Below are 21,245 nucleotides of genomic sequence, written 5' to 3' on the forward strand. Positions count from 1 at the left end.
CTTCATTTTTAATGTTATTTTTATTTATTCTCTGAACAATTTGGGGAAATAAATAAATAAATAAATGGTTGTGTAAATTCTAGGGGAAATTGTTCCCTTGGATTTTTTTTTTTTTTTTCATATTTATGTATTTAAATGTATATAAGTGTATTTCAAAAAATATGTGCTTTAAATCTACACAAATAAATACATTCCAAGAGAATGTGCCATTTCTTTGAATGAATCAAAAATGAATGAATAAATAAAGTTATCAAGCGGAAATTGTTTCCTTGAAAACTAATTTAATATTTATTTACTTCAATGAACATAAATACAATCTAAGAGAATAAGCTATTTTCTTGAATACTATTTTCCTGAACAATTTGGGAAAATAAATAAATAGTTCTGTTCATTAAAGGGGAAATGTATATAATATAAATAAATACATTGCAAATTGCATAAAAATGTGCCATTTCCCTAAATAAATAAATGGTTCTGGTCATTCAAGGGAATATAGTTAACTTTCTTTTTTTTTTACTTACTTATTTATAAATAAATTTGTCATTTCCCTACATTAACTAAAATTCTAGGCAACAATATCCCCTTGAATGACCCGATGTATTTATTTATTTATTTACTTACTTATTTAACAGGTGTATAAATAAATTGCAAAAGAATGTGCCATTTCCCTAAATTAATCGAAGAGGAATATAAATAACATTTTAATAACATAACATTTTTAAACAACCATTGGTAGTTCAATCAAATAAATAATTCAAAGAATAAATGCTAAAAAAGAAATTTGGTGAAATTACTTTCCATTTCATTACTATCTATTTATGTTCACTTATCACATCTGAAATATAAAGTCAAGTCGAGCATATTGCATTGTGGGATATAGTATTCCAAAAATACAGCATTACTCTCAGGTTGTATACGGGGAGTAAAAAATAAAGCCAATTGTGAGAAACTTTGCAATTGCAAAAAACAAAGTCGCAATTATGAGAAATAAAGCCGAAATGACTATTTTTATGAGCAGCTGATGAATACTTCATACTCACTTGCTGCTAAAGGCGACAGCGATGGTCTCTATGGCCTTCTCAAAATCTTTCTTGTCTGCTTCATTGCACACTTCATAGTGGTATCCTGAGTCAAAGATAAAAAAAAGATTGGTAAATTGTTAAAAATGACAACAGAACTGTATTACTGCTGTAAAATGACTGTACATGGCTGCTCTGACCTTTGACCTGTGAGATGAGTTTGCCGGCAGCGGTTAGGGTCTCCACTGTGTTAAGGAGCGGGTACATGCCGATGACCTGACGCAGGATGCGCAGCACTTCTCCCAAACACTCATGGGCCAATGGACGACGATTCTCCTGTTTGTCTGCAAAAAAACCCCCAAAACATTATCATCAGACTCTTGAACATCTAGATAACAGCCACACAAGCAGTTTTCATTTCACTGTAAATATCTCGGTAAATAAATATTTCATCCCAAAAGAAAATAAATGCCACAATCAATCAAGAACACATACACAAACTAGCAAATAAAATAACTAAACTAACAAATAATTAAGAGAAGGAACAAACAAAATAAAAACAACTGGGTCATATTTCACCCCCCAAAAAAAATAAAAAATAAAAATAAATAAATCAAAGCTGCAAGCAGCGATGAACGGGCCCTCGCACCCGGGCTCACCGCCGACCAGTGGCTTTAGGAAAACGGCAAACAATGGGCAGTATGCTTTTAATACAGTAAATGTAGGAGAAATATGTCATAAGTCATTTAAATGTGCCAAACTTGCCGCTGCCAGCTGGTGGTGCTATGCCTATAACTGATTATTGGCATGTAGATGTGTTCAGGCCAGCACTATTATCAAATATATGAAGTTTGGTGCAGATTGACCTTGGTATGTTTGAGTTAGTGAAAGATATGATATATCCTGCTGCCAACAGGTGGCGCTATGATAATATCTGAATATTGGCCTTTAGGGGTCTTCAGGCCAGGACTCTTACCAAACCTGTGAAGTTTGAGGCAGATCGGACATTTTATGGCTGAGTTATAACAACTTCTATGTCCATGGCGAAACAAACTTTGTGACGCCGCCACAGACACGCCCTTTAATGAAAACTCAAGATCTTTGCAATTTAACATCTCTAAGGCCTCTAGATCAGACTGACCAAATATAATGTTGATATCATTAAATCTCTAGGAGGAGTTTGCTATAAACCTAACCCCCTGCAAGGACTTCAGACAATGCCAAATGTGAATCAATATGCTACATTTTCCCTATATTCTGATGATGATGATGATAAGAACATGATTCATGATGATAACAAAATGTTATTATTGCTTGCTTTACGTCCACCACTTTTGCTTAAATGTCATCGTTAACTATCTGTTCAATTTGTGTGTGGATATTGCTTTGCTGGTGACTCCTGTTATAAGACATCACTTTTAAGCGCTACATAACTAAGAATCAATTAGGAAAACGGTGCCCAGTTGGCACATGCATTCACATTAACCCTCAGCCAGTTTGGATTTAAACTTTAAAATCAACACACAGACACATACACACAATATATAAAATTTTGCCATCCAGTTTCATTTGTTAACATTAACTATATTAGTTAACATGAACAATAATTAAATAGTATTTATTAATGTTAATTAATATTAAGCTAAAAAAAAGTATTCATATATTGTTTAAAGGTAAATTAGTATCTTTTACCATTAGTTTATGTACTGTGAATTAACATGAACAGTTCATGTGGGTGTACAGCAATACACAATAAAGTGCTCTATAAACGCTTCATTCTTTCAAAATATCTTTAAAAATCAAGTTGAGTATTGTAATGGGGCGAGATATATATATATATATATAAAACTCATCTTAAAATGGTATAATTTTCAGATGTTTTGAACAGATAACAGCAAAGTTTGTTTTGTTGTCAAAGTTTGTCTTGAAATTGTTAATGTAAATTTTATATTCAATAAATAACACTATGAAAATAAATGTCTATCAATGAAGATAAACCGCTCATGCTAAAAAGTTGTATTTTTCTTAATCTTTTGCTATGTGACCGAATAGGACAAGTTCATGGTACAGTTCAGTAAAAAATAAATAAAAAAAAACAACAACTGCAAAATACAAACAATGAAAGAGTTAGTGACCCTTTATATTTTCTCAAAGATCAGACATATTTATTTAGGTTATACATTAATGTGCATTTCTTTCTCAAAGATGGTCTTTAGCAAGACAGCATGTTCCACTCTCTCTCCCTCTCTCCCTTTCACCCCTCCCCCCTTCAGTCTCTCTGTTGTGACTCACACACTTAGACTCTCAGGCAGAGTGACAGCAGGTTTCTGATTTCTTTTTTAAATTTTCTTTAATTCATGAAAGCTTGGAAAAAATGTATATTAACAGCACTTGCTCAGAATGATTAGATCTCTGTGTGAAAAAAAGTTTTAAAGAGTTTGGATGCTGCACTTTAAAGACATAAAAAAAAAAAAATTACGGATATATCTTTTTTACTCTATCTTTAAAAAATTACCACGTCAACACCGTTCAAGATATCCCAAATCCGCTCGCAATTTAGCATCTTCAGAAACTTCTCTTCATGTTAAAAAAGTTGTGTGAACAGCTTGTTGTCCTTAGTAGAAGTGTGAATTTGTTTACAGCCTGATTTTTCCAAAAATCCACATTCAAATCAAAATAGCAGGCTTCCTGTTGGTTGTAGCTAATGAGTTTGATTTAGAAAGTTGTCCAGATTGATGAGAACAATATATGTACAGAGATTGGTGACTGTAGGAAAAACTAACCCCCCAACTTTTGTCAAAAGATGGCGCTATAGAGTGCCTGCTCCACGCCCATTTATGACCTTTTGCCAGTGTCTAACTATCATTAATATTGATGTGTGTGTTGAGTTTCATGAAATTCTAAGCATGTTATCTGCCTCGAAAAGACAGGAATCTAATTTTAAAGTTTGACACGTTGCCATGGCAACAGCATTTGATTTATCATCGACCCCTTTACATATTCTCATCGGCCATGTTTTTACATTATTTTGATGAAGTTTGAAGAAAATCGAGTAAAATTAAGAGGCTGATTTCAATGCATTTTGAAAATGACACACTTCCTGCTGCCAGTTGGTGGTGCTATAACTTTGACTCATAATAGTCACGTTTATGGAATCGGCATCATACAAGGAACAAACTGGTGAAGTTTCATCAGAATCAGGCAATGTGGTCAACAGTTATTACACACTTCCTGTTTCTCATTTCTCGCCATGATTTTGTCGCCTTGCCACGGCCAAACCGTTCAAGATATCAAAAATCCCCTCGCAATTTAGCATCCCCAATGTCTTGATCATGCTGGCCGAGTTTGGTGATAATCCTATGGAAACTCTGGGAGGAGTACGTTAAATTCCAGAGCATGCGCTTTTTAAACAGCCCTAAATATCTCACTTCCTGTGGGGTGGAGCCTATGACAGAGTACAAAAGCTGTTCAGCTCGATGAGTTCTATATGTGTATCGAGTTTCATATCAATACGTGCAAGTATGTGTGCGCAGTACATCAAGTTTTCAAACTGTGTTCCAGGGGGCGCTGTAGAGGCCCTGAACCACGCCCGGGTCCCAGCCTCTGTGGCGTCCGGACGACGGCAGATTCCGACATGTGTGCAAATTTTCAAGAGTTTTTGAGTATGTTAAGGCCCCCATAATAGCCCGGAAGTTTGAGAGAAAAAAAAAAAAAAAAAAAGGAACGCTTAGAAGAACAATAGGGCATTCGCCCTTTTGGGCTCGGGCCCTAAAAAAAACACACACAAACGAACAAATAAAATAATGAAATTAACAAATAATTAAGTGAATTAATAAATAAACAATTAAATACAGTATCTGGGTCATATTTCACCCCAAAAGAAAATAAATTAATAAATAAATAAAAAGAACACATACACAAACTAAGAAACAAAATAACGAAAATTAACAAATAATTCAGTGAATTAAAGGCACAAACAAACAAACAAACAAACAAAACACAACACACACACACAAACTAACAATAAAATAAATTTATTTAACAAATAATTCAGTGAATGAATAAACAAACAAATATCTGTCATATTTCACCCCTAAATAAATAGTCATATTTCACCCCAAAAGAAAATAAATTAATAAATAAATAAAAAGAACACATACACAAACTAAGAAACAAAATAACGAAAATTAATAAATAATTCAGTGAATTAAAGGCACAAACAAACAAACAAACAAACAAACAAAACACACACACAAACTAACAATAAAATAAATTTAACAAATAATTCAGTGAATGAATAAACAAACAAATATCTGTCATATTTCACCCCTAAATAAATAGTCATATTTCACCCCAAAAGAAAATAAATGGCACAAAAAAATAAATAAAAAAAAAGAACACATACACAAACTAACAAATAAAATAACTAAATTAACAAATAATTCAGTGAATGAATAAATAAACAATTAAATATGTCATATTTCATCCATAAATAAAGTCATATTTTACCTCAAAAGAAAATAAATGCCACAAAAAGAAATAAAATAAAAAGAACACATACACAAACTAACAAATAAAATAACTAAATTAACAAATAATTCAGTGAATGAATAAACAAACAATATTTGGGTCATATTTCACCCAAAAGAAAATAAATGCCACAAACAAAAAAAATAAAATAAAAATAAAATAAAATCTATAAGAACACATTCATAATTTAATAATTTTAATTGTTAGTTTAAGAAATAATTAAATAAAAGGAATAAACAATTTAATATCTGGGTCATATTTTACCCCAAAATAAATAAATGGCAAATAAAAGTTAAGAAAACAAATAATAAACAATAAATAGACAACAATAAATATGAAATGGGCCATATTTGACTCTACACAATTCAACGAAACAAAAAAAATACCATTTTAAATTAATAAATAAAATTAATCCAATTAACAAAAAAAAAAAAAAAACAAATGGCAAAATGAATTAAATAATTGACAGGTTTCTCGTTTTACATTTCTCAACTTTTTTCTTTTGGTTATGGGGTACAATATGATCTAGATATTTCTTTGTGAACCAAGTAACCCTTTAACCGACATGTCAATGACTGTCATGATGAGAAATATCTGCAGCGATCCTAAAAGAATCGAGATGATGCAACATGGGTCATTTGTTCACACTGTGTTGCAGAGCTTTCTCGTCTGCTTTGACACGTCTACAAGCCACTTCCTGCTGTCACTGCTCTTAACTGTAACTCCAAGCAAAAAACACCTACAACTGTTACTTGCTGAGTTTCTCTTTGTTCTGTCGAAACAACCTGACTTACACAGTAATGGGAAGCGTGAACAACAAGCTTTTTCAATTAGAGAAAGTAGGCTATTTGTGTTAAATATGAAAAAGTAATAAAGACAAAGACTTGTGGGAAAATGTGGCATGGGTCAACCACTAAAACCAACACCATATATACTAACTTGCATATGTACTTACAAACATACTAACCTGTGTACCTACTAGCGTACACTTACATACTAACTTACGTACTTCCAGAACTAACTTATACATGTACTTACGTACTTACTAACTTGTGTAGACTTACTAACTTACAAACATACTAACATACTTACTAATGTACACTTACATACTAACTTACGTACTTGCAGTACTAACCTATACATGTACGTTCTTACAAACTTACGTACATACGTATTTTCCAACAAACGTAGACTTGCGTGCAGACTTACTAACCAACTTGCGTACATAAATACTTACTAACTTCTGCATACTTACTAACTTACAAACATACTAACCTATGTACTTACTAATGTACACTTACATACTAAATTACGTACTTACAGTACTAACTTATACATGTACGTACTTACTAACTTACGTGCTAACCTACATATGTACTTACTAACTTATGTGCAGACTTACAAACATACTATCTTGCATACTTACTAACATACTAATGTACATAACATGTTAACTGATGTACTTATTTTGAAATATTACTTAAAATACTTTTAGCTTTAAAACAATAAAATAAAAAATACTTACTACTGTACTTATTTACAAACCTATGGTACTTAACTTATGTACGTACTTGCGTAACTTACATGTGTACTTGCATACTTGCTAACCTATGCATTTACTAACTTGCATTTGCACTAACATATTTACGTTGTTACTAAGTTAAAAACCTACTAACTTACGTATTAATTTGCAGAATAACCAACTAACCTAAGAACGTACTTGCTAACTCTACTAATATATACACACACACAGTCAAGACCAGAATTATTCACACCCCTGGCAAATTCTGACTTGAAGTTACTTTTATTAAACCAGCAGAGGTTTTTTTTTTTTGACCGGAAATGACACAGGCTTCTCCCAAAAAAATAAGACGATGTACAAGAGACATCACTGTGGAAAAAAATATTTCTCAGCTTTTATTTACATTTGAACAAAAAGTGGCATGTCCAAAATTATTCATACCCTTTGCAAACTGTCACAGTCTATGGGAAAATCCAAAGTTCTAAACCATTCCAAATAGTCCATGCTGTTCTAAGGCATCCTAATTATCCTGATTCATTGGGAACAGCTGTTTTAATCAACTAGGGCTGCACGATTAATCGCATGATGTTGTGAGGCACGTTTAGTCAATGAAGCCGGTACTTTGATTAGTAGTAAATCTCCATCACGTCTGTTCAACTGGAGCGGCAATTAATACACCGAGCCGTAAATCACTGACAAGCTACGCCAAATCGTGCTCAAAATCGCATTCGATTGGTTTGTGGACAGTCATGGCTAAGACAAAGGAGCTCACTGAGGACCTGCGGCTGCTCACAAGTCATGAAAGAGCCACAAGACCATATCTAAATGTTTTGAAGTTCCAGTGGCTACAGTGCAAACTATTATTAAAAAAAAAAAAAAAAAAAAAAACACACAAGACGTTCTACACTGTGAAAAATCTCAGAGGACGTGGTCGGAAACCAAAAGTGACAGCTGTGCTGGCCAGGATGATAGTGAGAGAGGTAAAAAAGAATTCAAAGATCACCACCAAGGCCATCCTGATGAATCTGGGCTCTGCTGGTGGAAACATCTCAAGGCAGACAGTCCAACGGACACTGCACACAACTGGGTTCCACGAGCACAGACCAAGGCCATGTCCACACTAATACGTATTAGTTCGAAAACGCATCTTTTTCTCTCCGTTTTGGCCTTCCGTCCACACTGAGACTGCGTTTTTGTCAAGGAAAACAGAGCTTTTTGAAAATGCTCTCCAAAGTGGATAAATTTGAAAACGCCGTTTTAGCGTTGTAGTGTGGACTGTGAAAACGGAGGCTTTTGAAAACGATGACGCATATTTAGTCTATTTATGTGACGCTTTGAATTTGACGTTTTCCTACGTTTCAGTGTGGATGAGAATTTTTTGGAAAACGCTTGGAAACGCTAGTGTGGACTGAGAGTGTTTGTATCCGGATTAATGTAGACGTAGACCGAGGAGGTCACCACTTCTCCAGATAAGGCACACAAAAGCCCGCTTGGCCTTTGCAAATGCTAATCTGGACAAAGAAGACGACTTCTGGTCTTCTGTTTTACGGTCAGATGAAACAAAAATTGAATTGTTTGGCCACGATGATGTAGCCTTCATTTGGCGTAAAAAAGGAGAAGCCTTCAACCCTAAGAACACCATCCCCACTGTCAAACATGGTGGTGGCAACCTAATGTTTTGGGGGTGTTTTCAGCCAGTGGACCAGGGGTCCGTTCTTCGTACCTCGCTTACTACATCCAAGATCAAATGACACATCTAAGATCAAATCATCGCGCTAACTATGAGCTCGCTATTCCGGTTCTCCGAACGCACCTGTTGTTGATGATTAGTATAGCTGGATGAAGTTATTTGAGATCACTGGGTGGCTTAAAAGGGGATACGTATCGATAGTAGAAACATTGATCGGCAACTCTTTGATTGGTCGGCGAACATGACGAAGGAGCGCGCTCAGTATTTTTCTGCAGCAGAGCAAGAACTCTTGATTGAGGGATTTCAGGAGTTTCAGAGTTTATTTAAAACGCAAGGGAACACTGCAAAGGCTGGAAAAGCAAGGAGAGAGGGCTGGCAAAAAGTTGTGAACACATTAAATGTGTTAATGCTGCCCATGTTACATGTTTTTTCCTTGATATGTTATTTTATTTATATTTTTATTTTTTTATACACTACTGTTCAAAAGTTTGGGGTCAGTAAGACTTGTAATAGTCTTTAAAGAAGTCTCTTATACTCATCAAGGCTGCATTTATTTGATTAAAAATACAGAAAAAACAGTAATAGTGCAAAATGTTTTTACAATATAAAATAATGTTTTTTTATTATTATTATTTTAACATACTTTAAAATAGAATTTATTCCTGTGATGAAAAGCTGAATTTTTATCAGCTGTTACTCCAGTCTTAAGTGTCACATGATCCTTCAGAAATCATTCTAATATGCTGATTTATCATTAGAATGATCAATGTTGGATAATATCAACAGTTGTGCTGCCAAATATTTTTGGAACCTCTGATATATATATATATATATATATATATACATACCATAGACTGTAAAAAAAGATATACTTTCTTGCAAGATACTTTTTTTTCCCCACGTGAGTCAGTCCGCGTCAGTCGTGCTCTTTAACCAATCAGATGTGACCTCGCCATTTCAACCAATCATAACCCGCCAGGAGCGCAGCCTAAATCCTGTTTACATGAAATAAACCTGCTCCAGAGCAGGTTTAAGCTTGCGCACCTGTTGCTATGACAGCAAGTCCCGGATGAGCTTCGAAGAACCGAGCGATCCAAGATCACGCAAAATCGTCAACAATCAAATCCAGCTAACTTAGTTAGCGAGGTACGAAGAACGGACCCCAGGGAACCTAATCATAGTAAATGGCACCATGAAAAAGGAGCAATACATCAAAATTCTCAACAACAACAACAACAACAACAACAACAACAACAACAAGCAGTCTGCAGAGAAACTTGGCCTTGGGCCAATGGACATCTCAGCACGACAACGACCCAAAACACAGCAAAAGTGGTGAAGAAATGGTTAGCAGACAAAAACATTAACATTTGCAGTGGCCCAGCCAGAGTCCTGACTTAACTCCAATTGAGAATCTGTGGAGGGAGCTAAAGATCAGGGTGATGGCAAGGAGACCGCTAAAGATGAATGAGCAAAAATACCAGTGGAGACATGCAAAAAGCTGGTCAACAATTATTGGAAGCATTTGATTGCTGTAACAAACAATAAAGGCTTTTCTATTGATTATTGAGAAAAAAAAAAAGTATGAATAATGTTGGACATGCCACTTTTTGTTCAATTGTAAATAAAAGATGAGTAATACATTTTTGTACATCGTCTTATCTTCTGGGAAAAGCCTGTGTCATTTTGCTGGTTGAATAAAAGTACCTTTAAGTTAGAATTTGCCAGGGGTATATGAATAATTTCAGCCTTGACTGTATACAGTAGTCAACATTTGAAGTGAATCAAAACCTTTCATCAAAGTTGTCCTAAAACAAAAACAATACCCATTTTTTGTCTTAGGACAACGTTGAACTTTTTCGATCCAATTCAAATGTTGACTACTGTATATACATACATAAATTATTTAGCAAACGTTTTATAAAAAAGTAAAATGAAATTTAGCAAACATACAGCTTTATATTTCAAATAAAACAGCTGCTTCACATGGAGTTTTCATATTTGATTTTTTTTGCCACCAACTCCTGCAACAGAATTTTCACAGCATCAGGGTATTTTTTCATCATCACCGTATCATGCCACCATCACAGTGCTTTTTAGAAGGATCCCCTTGCGGAAAAGACGGATTTCATTATTAATGTGTGCGACTAAGGGTTTGATGCTGAATGACGTTGCTCTACGAGTCCTGAGAGCGGAAGGGGGTGTTTTCTGAGAGAACCATTTCCTCTGCCGGTGTGGTGCACCACAGGAACTCAGCCTCACTGCAGATACAGGAAGATCAGGGCCTCTTGAGCAAACTCAGCCCCGCCTCTTCGCTGCTCCGCGATCACATGATCCTCAGCAGAAGGTGATGTTTGCGGCAGGACGTGCAAATAGTCATGTGGTAGATAAGTACTGAGCTCTGCTTTGTGTTTCGAACTCGAAAACAAGTACCAGGAAATGTTTTGATTCATACTAACTACACTGTAAAAAATAATTGTGATTTTAACAATAACCTAAAATGCTCCTACCAGACTTTTTATGAAGATCTGGCAACCAGTGTTACCAGTTGATGAATTTCACAGATTTGTGTCTTACCTTCAAGCACGACATCTTTTAACTTCTCCACCGCTTTGGCAAACCGCTCCACTATGCGTAACAAAGACGGGATGTCTTCCACCTCGATAGCCACTGTAGTCTCAGGCATCTCCTGCGAGGGACTCTGGGCGATGACGGATTTCCCAGCACCCTTACTGTAGACCCAAGACTGGATCGGGAAGCCTGCGGCACTCGGATTGCGATTCAAAGAAGTCGGCCGCTTCAGGGTGCCCATTGGGGACGGGCAGCCCACCAGCTTAGTGTGTGGGGCCAAAGGGGTCCCTGGACAGGAAGACGGGACATCGAGAATAGGGGGAGACAGACTGGAGGACGCTTGGGGTGAAGAGGTGACGCCATCGACTGCATCTTTCCTAGGCTGTTCTTGAAGAGCCGAAAGCTGTATGATAAAGGAAACAAGGATAAATTGTGGGCAAAGTGATAACATGCCACAGTTGAGGTAGAAATTTTTGCAGATAGAGCAGATCTGAGATAGACTACAATAGACGGCTGTTAGTAAACAGAACTTCTTTCACAAGAGCAATTGTGCAACCGTGGCCTACTTCCTGTCACACCCCAAAGAGCTGATGCCACACTAACTGGCTTCGCCAAGGCCTAAAAACACTCCTGTGCAAGTGAACATGAATATAAGTCCATGTTATTAAAAATCCCATTGATTAGAACTCATTCCTACCTCTTTTTAGACAACAAACGAATGAAAAAATTGCAAAATATGATGCACTACACAAAACAGTAGGTGATATATATATATATATATAAAATCCAGTTCACTTTTTAAAACGATTAATTCATTTAAAAAACAAAACTAAAAACTAATAATAAATAAAATGTAAAAAAAAAAAATGTTTCTATATATAAAAGAGGAAAAATATTTTTTAATAAAAATAAATGAATTTTAAAAAAATACACAAATGAAATTGATGAATTATACTTCATGGAATATTACTATAATGCACATACATCGACATATACAAACATAAACCTTTTCCAGTTCACTTTGATAATTTTTTTTTTTTTTTTTAGAACAACAAATATACCATGTAGCCTTTAATATGAGGTCCTCAGATAACAGTTTACAACTACAGTAGTCAACATTCGAAGTGGATCAAAACCTTTTATCAAATTTGTCCTAAAACCAAAAAGAATACACGTTCCTATCTTAGCACAACTTTTGATAAACGTTTTTGATCCACTTCGAATGTTGACTACTGTAGTTAAACCACTGGTTGAATGTGTACAAATAGTTACAGCAATTTTAAATATATACATATACATATTTTAAACAGTAACATACAAATACTTAATACTTAAAATATCCACACTGACAAAAAAAAAGCACTTTTTAAATACAACCCACCTGTTTGAGCCAGACGTTGGGTCTATTTGGTAAGATGTCCAATTTAGTTTTGCTGTTTGATTTTTTCACTCTCTGACTAGTCGCGTAAGGACTGTAGCTTTTGCTTGACCCACCACGTTTCAACATTTCGTTACAAAAAAACTCAATTTTTGACACTGTTATCCATCACATCTCATCCTTTTAATACAATAAATCTCACAGAAGCTTAAAAAGTACCTGGAAGTGAATTAAGTAAGTCCTGAAACATGAGAAAAATACTCAAATTAAGGTAAAACCTCAACTTCTTGCCACTTGCTGCGCCATATCACTCTGAGGAAGTTTAGTCCGTCCTTTTCTTTCTTTTTAGTCAACATAACGATCTAAGTAACAGCCTTAAGTTCTACATTTGTGTTTGGAAACACTAAAACTAATACATTTCTCAGCAACGTCGAAAACCAGGCGAAAACATGAGCGCTAGAGTGAAATGTCAATCAAGATGATTGGCAGGAGGAAAAGTCGAGAGATGCTGTGCGACTTACTGATGGAGAGTTGAGAGGCGATGTGTTGCTTCCTGTTCGGCTCTTCTTTGACATCGAGTGCGTCTTTATCAGTTCCCTCGTCCTTTTAGAGAACATTTTAAGCTTTAGGTGTTTAGATCCGACGCGTATTTCTTTTAATTTACGATATAACCCCCCTGCCCACCCCCCGGCTCCCCATTTCAAAGCGCTGATGCGAGGTTTGCACACTCCGAGTTCGAGCTTGTGTCTCACACCTCTAAAATGATCGCACATTGACTGAATCTACTGACACACATCAGAACAGTCTGAGGCGCATCCGCTTTTGGGTTTTTTCACTCGCTGTCCTTTCGACAAGTGAAACTGCGTTGCCATGTAGAAACATGAGGGCTGGATAACATCATACATGCTTGGTGAGACTTTTAAAACGACGTTTATGCAACGGATTACATCTTCCCTTATAATAAGCTTTCGGCAACTGCCTCACACGAGGTTGTTAATGTCAATCACCTGCTGTAATTAAACGTTAAAACACGCCCACTTTCGTAACAAAACGTGTTTTGAAATCTTGTTTGATAAAACATCTTTTTAACTAACTTACACTTTTACTTCTAGTCAGTGTAGCAGTCTTCAGTATGCAGATACACAATATTGGCGCCGTTTGAATGTAAACAATACCACTGAACCGAACAAATCTCGCATATTTAGCTGATTATTGCCTCTGAAAATGGTCAATTATTGCCATGTTTTGGACTGTACTAATCGGTCGGACCAGTAAAAACTTTTGGAGGAGCTATAGACCGCCAAAGGTTATAAAAATCAAGGAGAAGAGTGCAAAAAACAGTTTGAGGAACAAAAGCGTTTGTGGTTGGCCAAACTGAACCAGGATTTCCAGGGCAAGAATCTCGACAACATTCGTGTTTGTTCTTATTTCCGGTCAGGTAGGTGAGATATTAGGCTAATATCTTAATTAATACTGCTTGTACATATCTTTACCACCTATTAACTTTAGTTTGTCAAAATATTTAACAGATTTAGCAGCTTCCATACGTTTTTTTCCATGGTTTAGACAGCAGAAAATTAACAGAATAATTGGAATGGTGTCAATTCCAACAATGTTATCCTTTTAACTGTCAAAATTATATATATATAAAAAACAGATGGACGCTATTTAAATAGGTAGAGACCGGAACCTAAGAGCATCCAATCTGACGTTAGAATTCGTAATGGCGATGCTCATGCTCATGGTTTACTCAGGAAAAAGGTCTATATATATATATATATAGACCTTTTTCCTGAGTAAACCATGAGCATCGCCATTACGAATTCTAATGCAGCTTTTAATGGCTCTAAACGATCCCAGCCGAGGAAGAAGGGTCTTATCTAGCGAAATTAGTGGATATTTTCTAAAAAACTTTTACAATTTATACACTTTTTAATCTCTACACAGAGTACACACAGAGCTAGACAAGACAAGCCTTTGAGGTAAAAAAAAAAAGTATATAAATTGTCTTTTTTTCAAAAAACAATTTCCTTACGACTGAAGAAAGAAAGACATGAACATCTTGGATGACAAGGGGGTGAATACATTATCTGTACATTTTTGTTCTGAAAGTGAACTACTCCTTTAAAATTTGAGGAGTGAGGCACTGACAAATGATGGCCATTGCGACATTGCAACGTGATGGCGCTATAGAGCTGTGTGCTTTTTAAAAACATTTTAATAGGTTTAACATTAAATAACAGCTTGGAATATACGCTACTTTGACTAGAAACACTGGAGACTTGAACTTCAAAGCATTCTTCAGGTTAAGAGTCAGGCGTGACTTCTGCATTCAGGAAAAACATCTATAGGAAATTCCCTGGGAGTTAGGGGTGCGAGACGATAAATCAATCAGATTCTATTACATCGCAATTCTCTCATGAATCGAATCTGAGCTTAGTTTTTAACAGCAGATGGCATTCTAGGTTAGATTTTAACCAAACACTTTGGGGGATAGTTCACCCAAAAATTTAAATTCTGTCATACTCACCCTCATATCGTCCCAAACCTGTAAGACATTCGTTCAGCTTTGGAACACAAATTAATATATTTTTCATAAAATTCAAGAGCTTTCTGACTAGAGGACGACCGATATTGGATTTTATCGATGCCGATAGCTAGGTTGGACCACACTGGCCGATATCGATTAATTGACAGATGTTTTTTTTTTTTTAAATGGTTATTGAAGGGAAAATAAATAGTGCTCTAATATTTAAATAAAAAGTAGTCTACTAGCCAACTGAATCAAAGACGATAGGGACTTTGCTGTATAAAGAGGACCTTCTCAGCCGCTCTAGCAACGGACACAACCCAGAAAAACTATCGGCACGGATTTTTGCCGATAACCAATAGTTCCGCCAATCACCTATTGGTGCGGATTAATCGCCAGAACCGATACATCGGTCAACCTCTATTTCTGACCATAGACGGCAAAAATCCAATCACGGTCAAGGCACAGAAACATAGTAAGGACATCGTCAAAAAAAAATAAAACAAAACAACTTTACCCTAAACATTCCAGTTCCCTAAAAATAGATGTAGTTTGAGACAGCATGTAAAATGACTACCTGATCAATGCCTTTGGAGAAAAGTTAATGTTAAAGCAACTAAAAAAAGTTCTTGTTGCAATTCAATTTGCTTCCACTAGCCACAAACTAAGCACAGAAAATTGTTTAGAAAACATTAGTAAGATGAATTTCAGTACGCTCTCTAACATTAATAATTACGTGAGGTCAAATGTTTTGTTCCATTTATTTCAAAATACAAAAACAACAATAATAATTAAAATAATATATATCAAGTTACTGCCGAGGGTACAGCATACCCAAATTGTCTTTATTACAACTGGCAATATTTATTTTCGATATAATCCTGAGGAAGATCTCAACACATCCATTAAAACTATGAAACCCAAAAAAGGAAGCAATTCCGGACACAAATCTTCAAAATCGATCCAAGATTAAAAAGTCATCTATCAGAAGTCCATAAGGAAACTGCATAAAAAACACTGGAAAAAAAAATATTTCCAGTTTCCAGTTTGATTGTGTAAATGTACATGTCCACAATAGAGACATCAGAGTTCCAAGTGCCTGTTTGAGATGTTAGTTCAATCCATGTATATTACAGCTCTGTTGCAGGTCCCCATTCAATGTCATCGGTTTCATCATCATCGACACTAAAATCATCATCTCTGTCATCTTCATCGCTGTCACTGTCGCTTCCTCTGATCTGTGTTCTCCGCATCTGCATGGCTTCGTGATGTGCCAGTCTAAAATAAAAGATTTACAAATACATTTAAAAAGGAAATGATTTAGTACTGTATCCTTCGGAGGTAAATTTGACGGACCATGCAGAAAGACTTACACTATAAATGAAGGGGAGGGTTTCCTTTCTTCTTCTGCCATGCGAGCCTGAAAGAATCAAACGTGATGATCAATAGCGCCAGCAAGTATTTCAAAAAATTTTATACTGAATGCATGTAAACAGCTAAACATGACTTAGTCAAGTAGAGCATGTTCTTGTATCAACATACTTGTTGGTATCGGGACAAATTCACTATTAACCAATCAGATTTTAGGGTCAGGGTTATAGTTACTTCTGCCCCCTTTTAAGATAATGGTTAGGGTAAAAGAAAGGGGTTGGTTCTAATATTTATGCCCTTAGGGCAGGGATAGAATTGCCTCTGGGATTAACAATGTGAAGAACAGGGTATTTTAGGGGGCAGGACATGGTTAGGATAAGGGAAAACCTAACCCTAGGGTTAGGGCAAGGATTTGGTCGCAATATGTATTTTATTCCAGGAACATGTCCTGCTCGACTAAATCACGATGTACTACTCAAACCCTAAATAAGTGGATCTACCACTAGGGATGTAGATCCAAGAGAATGTCCCACTTAATCTTGTTGTGCTACTCAAATCTTCATTAAGGTGGATTCACCAACTGATCAGACTTTAGGGTCAAGGTAAGGGTTACATTGAAATTAGTGGATTGAAGAATATTATCAAATTTTCTCTTAAAATGTAGGTTATGGATTTACTACTGGTAGATAATACTGGATCTACCAATAAATCAGATTTTGGGGTCTTGGTTAGGGTCACATCTGTGATCTCTGGTGTTCCCTCTGTTTTTAGAAGTTGGTTATGGTAAGTTTTGTCCCAGTAGGGATGTAGATTAGGGATAGGCAACTTTGGCCGTGGAGGGCCACTGTCCCTCCAGGACCGAAGTCGCCTACCCCTGATGTAGATACACAAACATGTCCTAATTGACTAAATCATGTTGTATTTGATTGCTCAATAGGTCAGTGGCATGGATATTAGGTATATATGGTACCTGTTGTAGTTTCTCCTCTATGGCTGACAGTGGAGGGGTCTCTGTTTGAGCATTCTTGGGATCTGGTGCCCTGAAGTTGGGCGGCACGTCGGAAGGTGCTGGGGGTGCAGCCATGTCACTGGCGCTGTAGTCTGAACCCGAGAAACTCCGCTGTGAGGGGATGTCGTCTTCTTGTTGGGGAGTGCCAGGGGCAAGGCGTGGAGATCGGGGCTCTGGAACGTGGAGGATGGGAGGTATCTCCCCGGGAGGTAGGGAGTACACTGGCTCATCTTCCAGGTATGGCTCTGGGTCATAGGAAGGTTCAGGACTGTGATTGTGCCCAGTAGCAGGCTCCGAGGAGCGGGCCAATGCAGTGCCACGATTTCTGGCGATGCCTACAGAAGGCTCTTCCAGGTCCTCGTTATCAGTGTAGGCTTCACCATCCGTAATGGCCTCACCGTCAGTGTCCTCATAGTCGCTGGCACCACTGAGGTAGTCAGAGTTGTTTGCACGGTTGAATGCGTCAAGGTCTTCATCTGCGCCTCCCTCCAACTGGACATAAAACAAGTACTTGTTAACCAACTGAATTGACACTTGTTGGGTTTTGGCTATGCCCCAAAGATCAAGTTGGAGCTTTCATAAAGTTAAGTACATCAAAGACAAGTAAGGTTTCAAAGTTCAAAACTTTTTATTACATTAATGCTACAGGATATTTAGCAGCATAATTCTCTCTAGAGTTCTTACCGCAACTTCAGAAACCCAGACAGGTTTAGACTGATGCTGCCGAATCTTGTCTTTCAAGACATCATACCACATGTTTGTATTAGACTGAAGATCAATGCGTGCTGTGAAGGAAACCAAAAAAAATCAGAGCATGTTAAAACTTTCTTAAAGTATTTTCAAAAAAGATTCAAACAGGGATCTCAAGACAGGTTTCAAAGGTTTACCAGAAAATAGATGGCTGTAGTGTTTCCTCAGCTTTAAGGCCTGAGCGTAGAGGCGCCGAGAGCTCTTGTTGGAGCCTGGCATGTATTTTTGCCTCATTGCCTTCACGTCCTTCCGATTATGAGGATCCAAGAAGAGTACCATGGGATGGTATTGGATATAGTTCAATCTTTCTACAGCTGTGGGTGTAATATCCAGCAAGGGATGCTTTTCCTGCAAATGCAAACAAGTCACAAGTGTTTGGATTAGATCATGGTGGTTTGTTCTCTATATCAGGGGTACCCAAACTCGGTCTTGGAGGGCCGGTGTCCTGCAGAGTTTAGCTTCAAATTTCCTCAACACACCTGCTGGGAAGTTTCTAGTATGCTTAGTAAGAGCTTGATTATCTGGTTCAGGTGTGTCTAATTGAAGTTAGAGCTAAACTCTGCAGGACACCGGCCCTTCAGAACTGAGTTTGGGCCCCCCTGCTCTATATAATAACAAAAAGTTTACCTGCTCTGCTATTCGCCTCACTGTGTCCAGTTTGATGACACTGGATGAACTTTCACTTCCACCCCTTGGTACCATTTCTAGAAATCAATAACAGATATATTATTTGGAAGTGAACAAACGTCAGTAGAAATCTCAAAACCTATATGCAATTTTTCATACCTGCAACTTCAAATTCATCTGGCAACTCTCGGGCCAGCTTCTCATTTGCAATGTCATTCAGAGGGCCCAAAACGACGATAGGCCGTTTGAAATTGGCTGCAAATGAGCAAACACACATGTTACAACCAAAGACTCTGTCAGAAATAATAGTCTTTATTAAAAAAAAACAAAAAAACACTAACCCTCTCTCAGCACGACTTTCTCATACGCTGGAAATTTGCCTTGAATCGTCAACTGTAGAAGGTCATCGCGGGTTCTTCTGACATTCTTTTTGGCCCCTCTGAGACCCCGTAACTTCCAAAATTCGGCTCTGGGGCCAGAAGCCTGGCGTTCCGCTGCACTAATTCTCTGTGCCTGCTCCAAATTGGCCAAAGTTTCAGCCCTGAGATAGAGAAAGACAGTCTATAATGTAACCTACCTAAAGAATTCAAGATGTTCATGTCTTTCTTTCTTCCGTTAAAAAGAAAACATTCTAGGATTTTTCTCCATATACTGGACTTCGATGGTGGGATATGGACTTCAATGGTGGCTAATAGGTTGAAGGTCAAAAATTGCAGTTTCAATGTAGCTTCAAAGGGTCTACATGATCCCATCAAAGGAATAAGGGTCTTATCTAGTGAAACGATTAGTCCTCTCTAAATAAAAATAAAATTTTTAAGAACTATGCGTGATCTTTCCAACATGATTACGCAATGCATGAAGTCCGATCGTCTGAAGACTTCGGCTAAGATCATGTAGAGCCCTTTGAAGCTGCATTGATACTGTAGTTTGGACCTCCAACTCATTGATCCTCATTGAAGTCCACTATATGGAGAAAAATCCTGGAATGTTTTCCTCAAAAACCGTAATTTCTTTTCGACTGAAGAAAGAAAGACATGAACATCTTGGATGACATTGGGGTGAGAAAATTATCAGGACATTTTCATTCTGGAAGTGAACTAACCCTTTGACAAGCATACAGACTGCACAGCTATTGAAGGAAGACTATAGCATACCTGGTCTGGTTAGGAATGGTGCCTTTGTCCAGCTCATGTAGATCATTGCCCATGCGCACAGCTAGCCAGGTTCCCAGCTTCCCGCGGTGCATGGTGTCCACCACTCTGAACACCTCGCCTCTGGTGAAGCTCAAGCCAACACTGCTCTCGGCCACGTGGTCAAAGTGTGTACGGATGTAGAAAGAGTCACCAAGGCTGGACTTTAAAATCTTCCTGTAGACTGAGATTCAGAAATGTTATTCGTAACCCATCAAGCTAAACTGGTTCAATTTTGATTTGATGTTGACTTTCTAATCCTAATAAGGAGACATGAAGGCACTCACTGTCCATTTTGTTCTGAGTCCGGATATCGATGCGATCCCCAGCGTGGACGTTCATGAGATACATAGCTGCTTCTTCTCTGGTGAAGTGACTGAAGTCCACGCCGTTCACCTACCAAAATAACAGTCTTGAGGAACGGCACAGCTGAAGGGTTTGATTATGTATGAGATGTACGTGATTCTTTGGTCCTACCTCCAGTATCTGATCACCCTCTTGCATGCCTTGCCTCTGGGCTGGACTGTTGGGCTGGACACCACCAACAAAAATGCCAACATCATTTCCTCCCACCAGTCTCAATCCAACGTTGCCCTCCTTTACAAAGCTGACGTGGTTCTGGTCTGAGCTGTACCTGATTTAGAGAATGAACATGATTCAAGAAAATGATACATCCTTTGAATAAAAAAAAAATATATATATAATAAAAAACAAATATATAAATTAATGTATATATTATGGTATTTTTTTGTACTGTCTTTATGCTTTATCAAAAAAAAAGTAATAATATATATGTAAAACAAAATATAAATATATTAATAGAAATAAAGTATTTGTGATCATGATAGAATATGATGCATTGTTAAATTAATTATAATAATAATAATAATAATAATAATAATAAAATAAATTAAATTGAAATAAAGTATTTATACATCACGATAGTATTTGGTGTACTGTTTTATGCGTTCCTAAATTAATTATAACTAAAGAATAAAAAATATTCTAAATTAAATAAATATTTGTACAACATCATAGTATTTGTTGTGCTGTCCTTT

At 36.8% G+C, this 21,245-nt stretch overlaps 2 protein-coding genes across 5 annotated transcripts in view; both read right to left on the minus strand.

Moving 5' to 3' along the window:
* Positions 1-13,452, minus strand: part of LOC141338366 (rho GTPase-activating protein 45-like) — a 31,086-nt gene extending 17,634 nt beyond the window's left edge. For all 4 annotated transcript variants that reach the window (XM_073843893.1, XM_073843892.1, XM_073843891.1 and 1 more), the window contains exons 1-4: positions 13,232-13,452; positions 11,339-11,735; positions 1,220-1,363; positions 1,041-1,125 (exon numbers count right to left, since the gene is read on the minus strand). In XM_073843893.1, the coding sequence (XP_073699994.1) occupies positions 1,041-1,125; positions 1,220-1,363; positions 11,339-11,735; positions 13,232-13,327 (722 nt within the window). In that variant the 5' untranslated portion in view covers positions 13,328-13,452. The remainder of the gene's footprint in view (positions 1-1,040; positions 1,126-1,219; positions 1,364-11,338; positions 11,736-13,231) is intronic.
* Positions 13,453-15,984: 2,532 nt separating this feature from the next.
* The window catches only part of LOC141338070 (tight junction protein ZO-3-like), a 7,921-nt gene continuing 2,660 nt past the window's right edge, over positions 15,985-21,245 (minus strand). The window contains exons 2-12 of the mRNA XM_073843638.1: positions 20,665-20,821; positions 20,475-20,583; positions 20,152-20,371; positions 19,339-19,538; positions 19,157-19,252; positions 18,998-19,074; positions 18,508-18,718; positions 18,305-18,405; positions 17,582-18,112; positions 16,614-16,660; positions 15,985-16,518 (exon numbers count right to left, since the gene is read on the minus strand). Coding sequence (XP_073699739.1) covers positions 16,371-16,518; positions 16,614-16,660; positions 17,582-18,112; positions 18,305-18,405; positions 18,508-18,718; positions 18,998-19,074; positions 19,157-19,252; positions 19,339-19,538; positions 20,152-20,371; positions 20,475-20,583; positions 20,665-20,821 — 1,897 coding nt within the window. The 3' untranslated portion in view covers positions 15,985-16,370. The remainder of the gene's footprint in view (positions 16,519-16,613; positions 16,661-17,581; positions 18,113-18,304; positions 18,406-18,507; positions 18,719-18,997; positions 19,075-19,156; positions 19,253-19,338; positions 19,539-20,151; positions 20,372-20,474; positions 20,584-20,664; positions 20,822-21,245) is intronic.

The sequence above is a fragment of the Garra rufa genome, chromosome 7 (assembly GCF_049309525.1).
Source record: "Garra rufa chromosome 7, GarRuf1.0, whole genome shotgun sequence".
Lineage (NCBI taxonomy): Eukaryota > Metazoa > Chordata > Actinopteri > Cypriniformes > Cyprinidae > Garra > Garra rufa.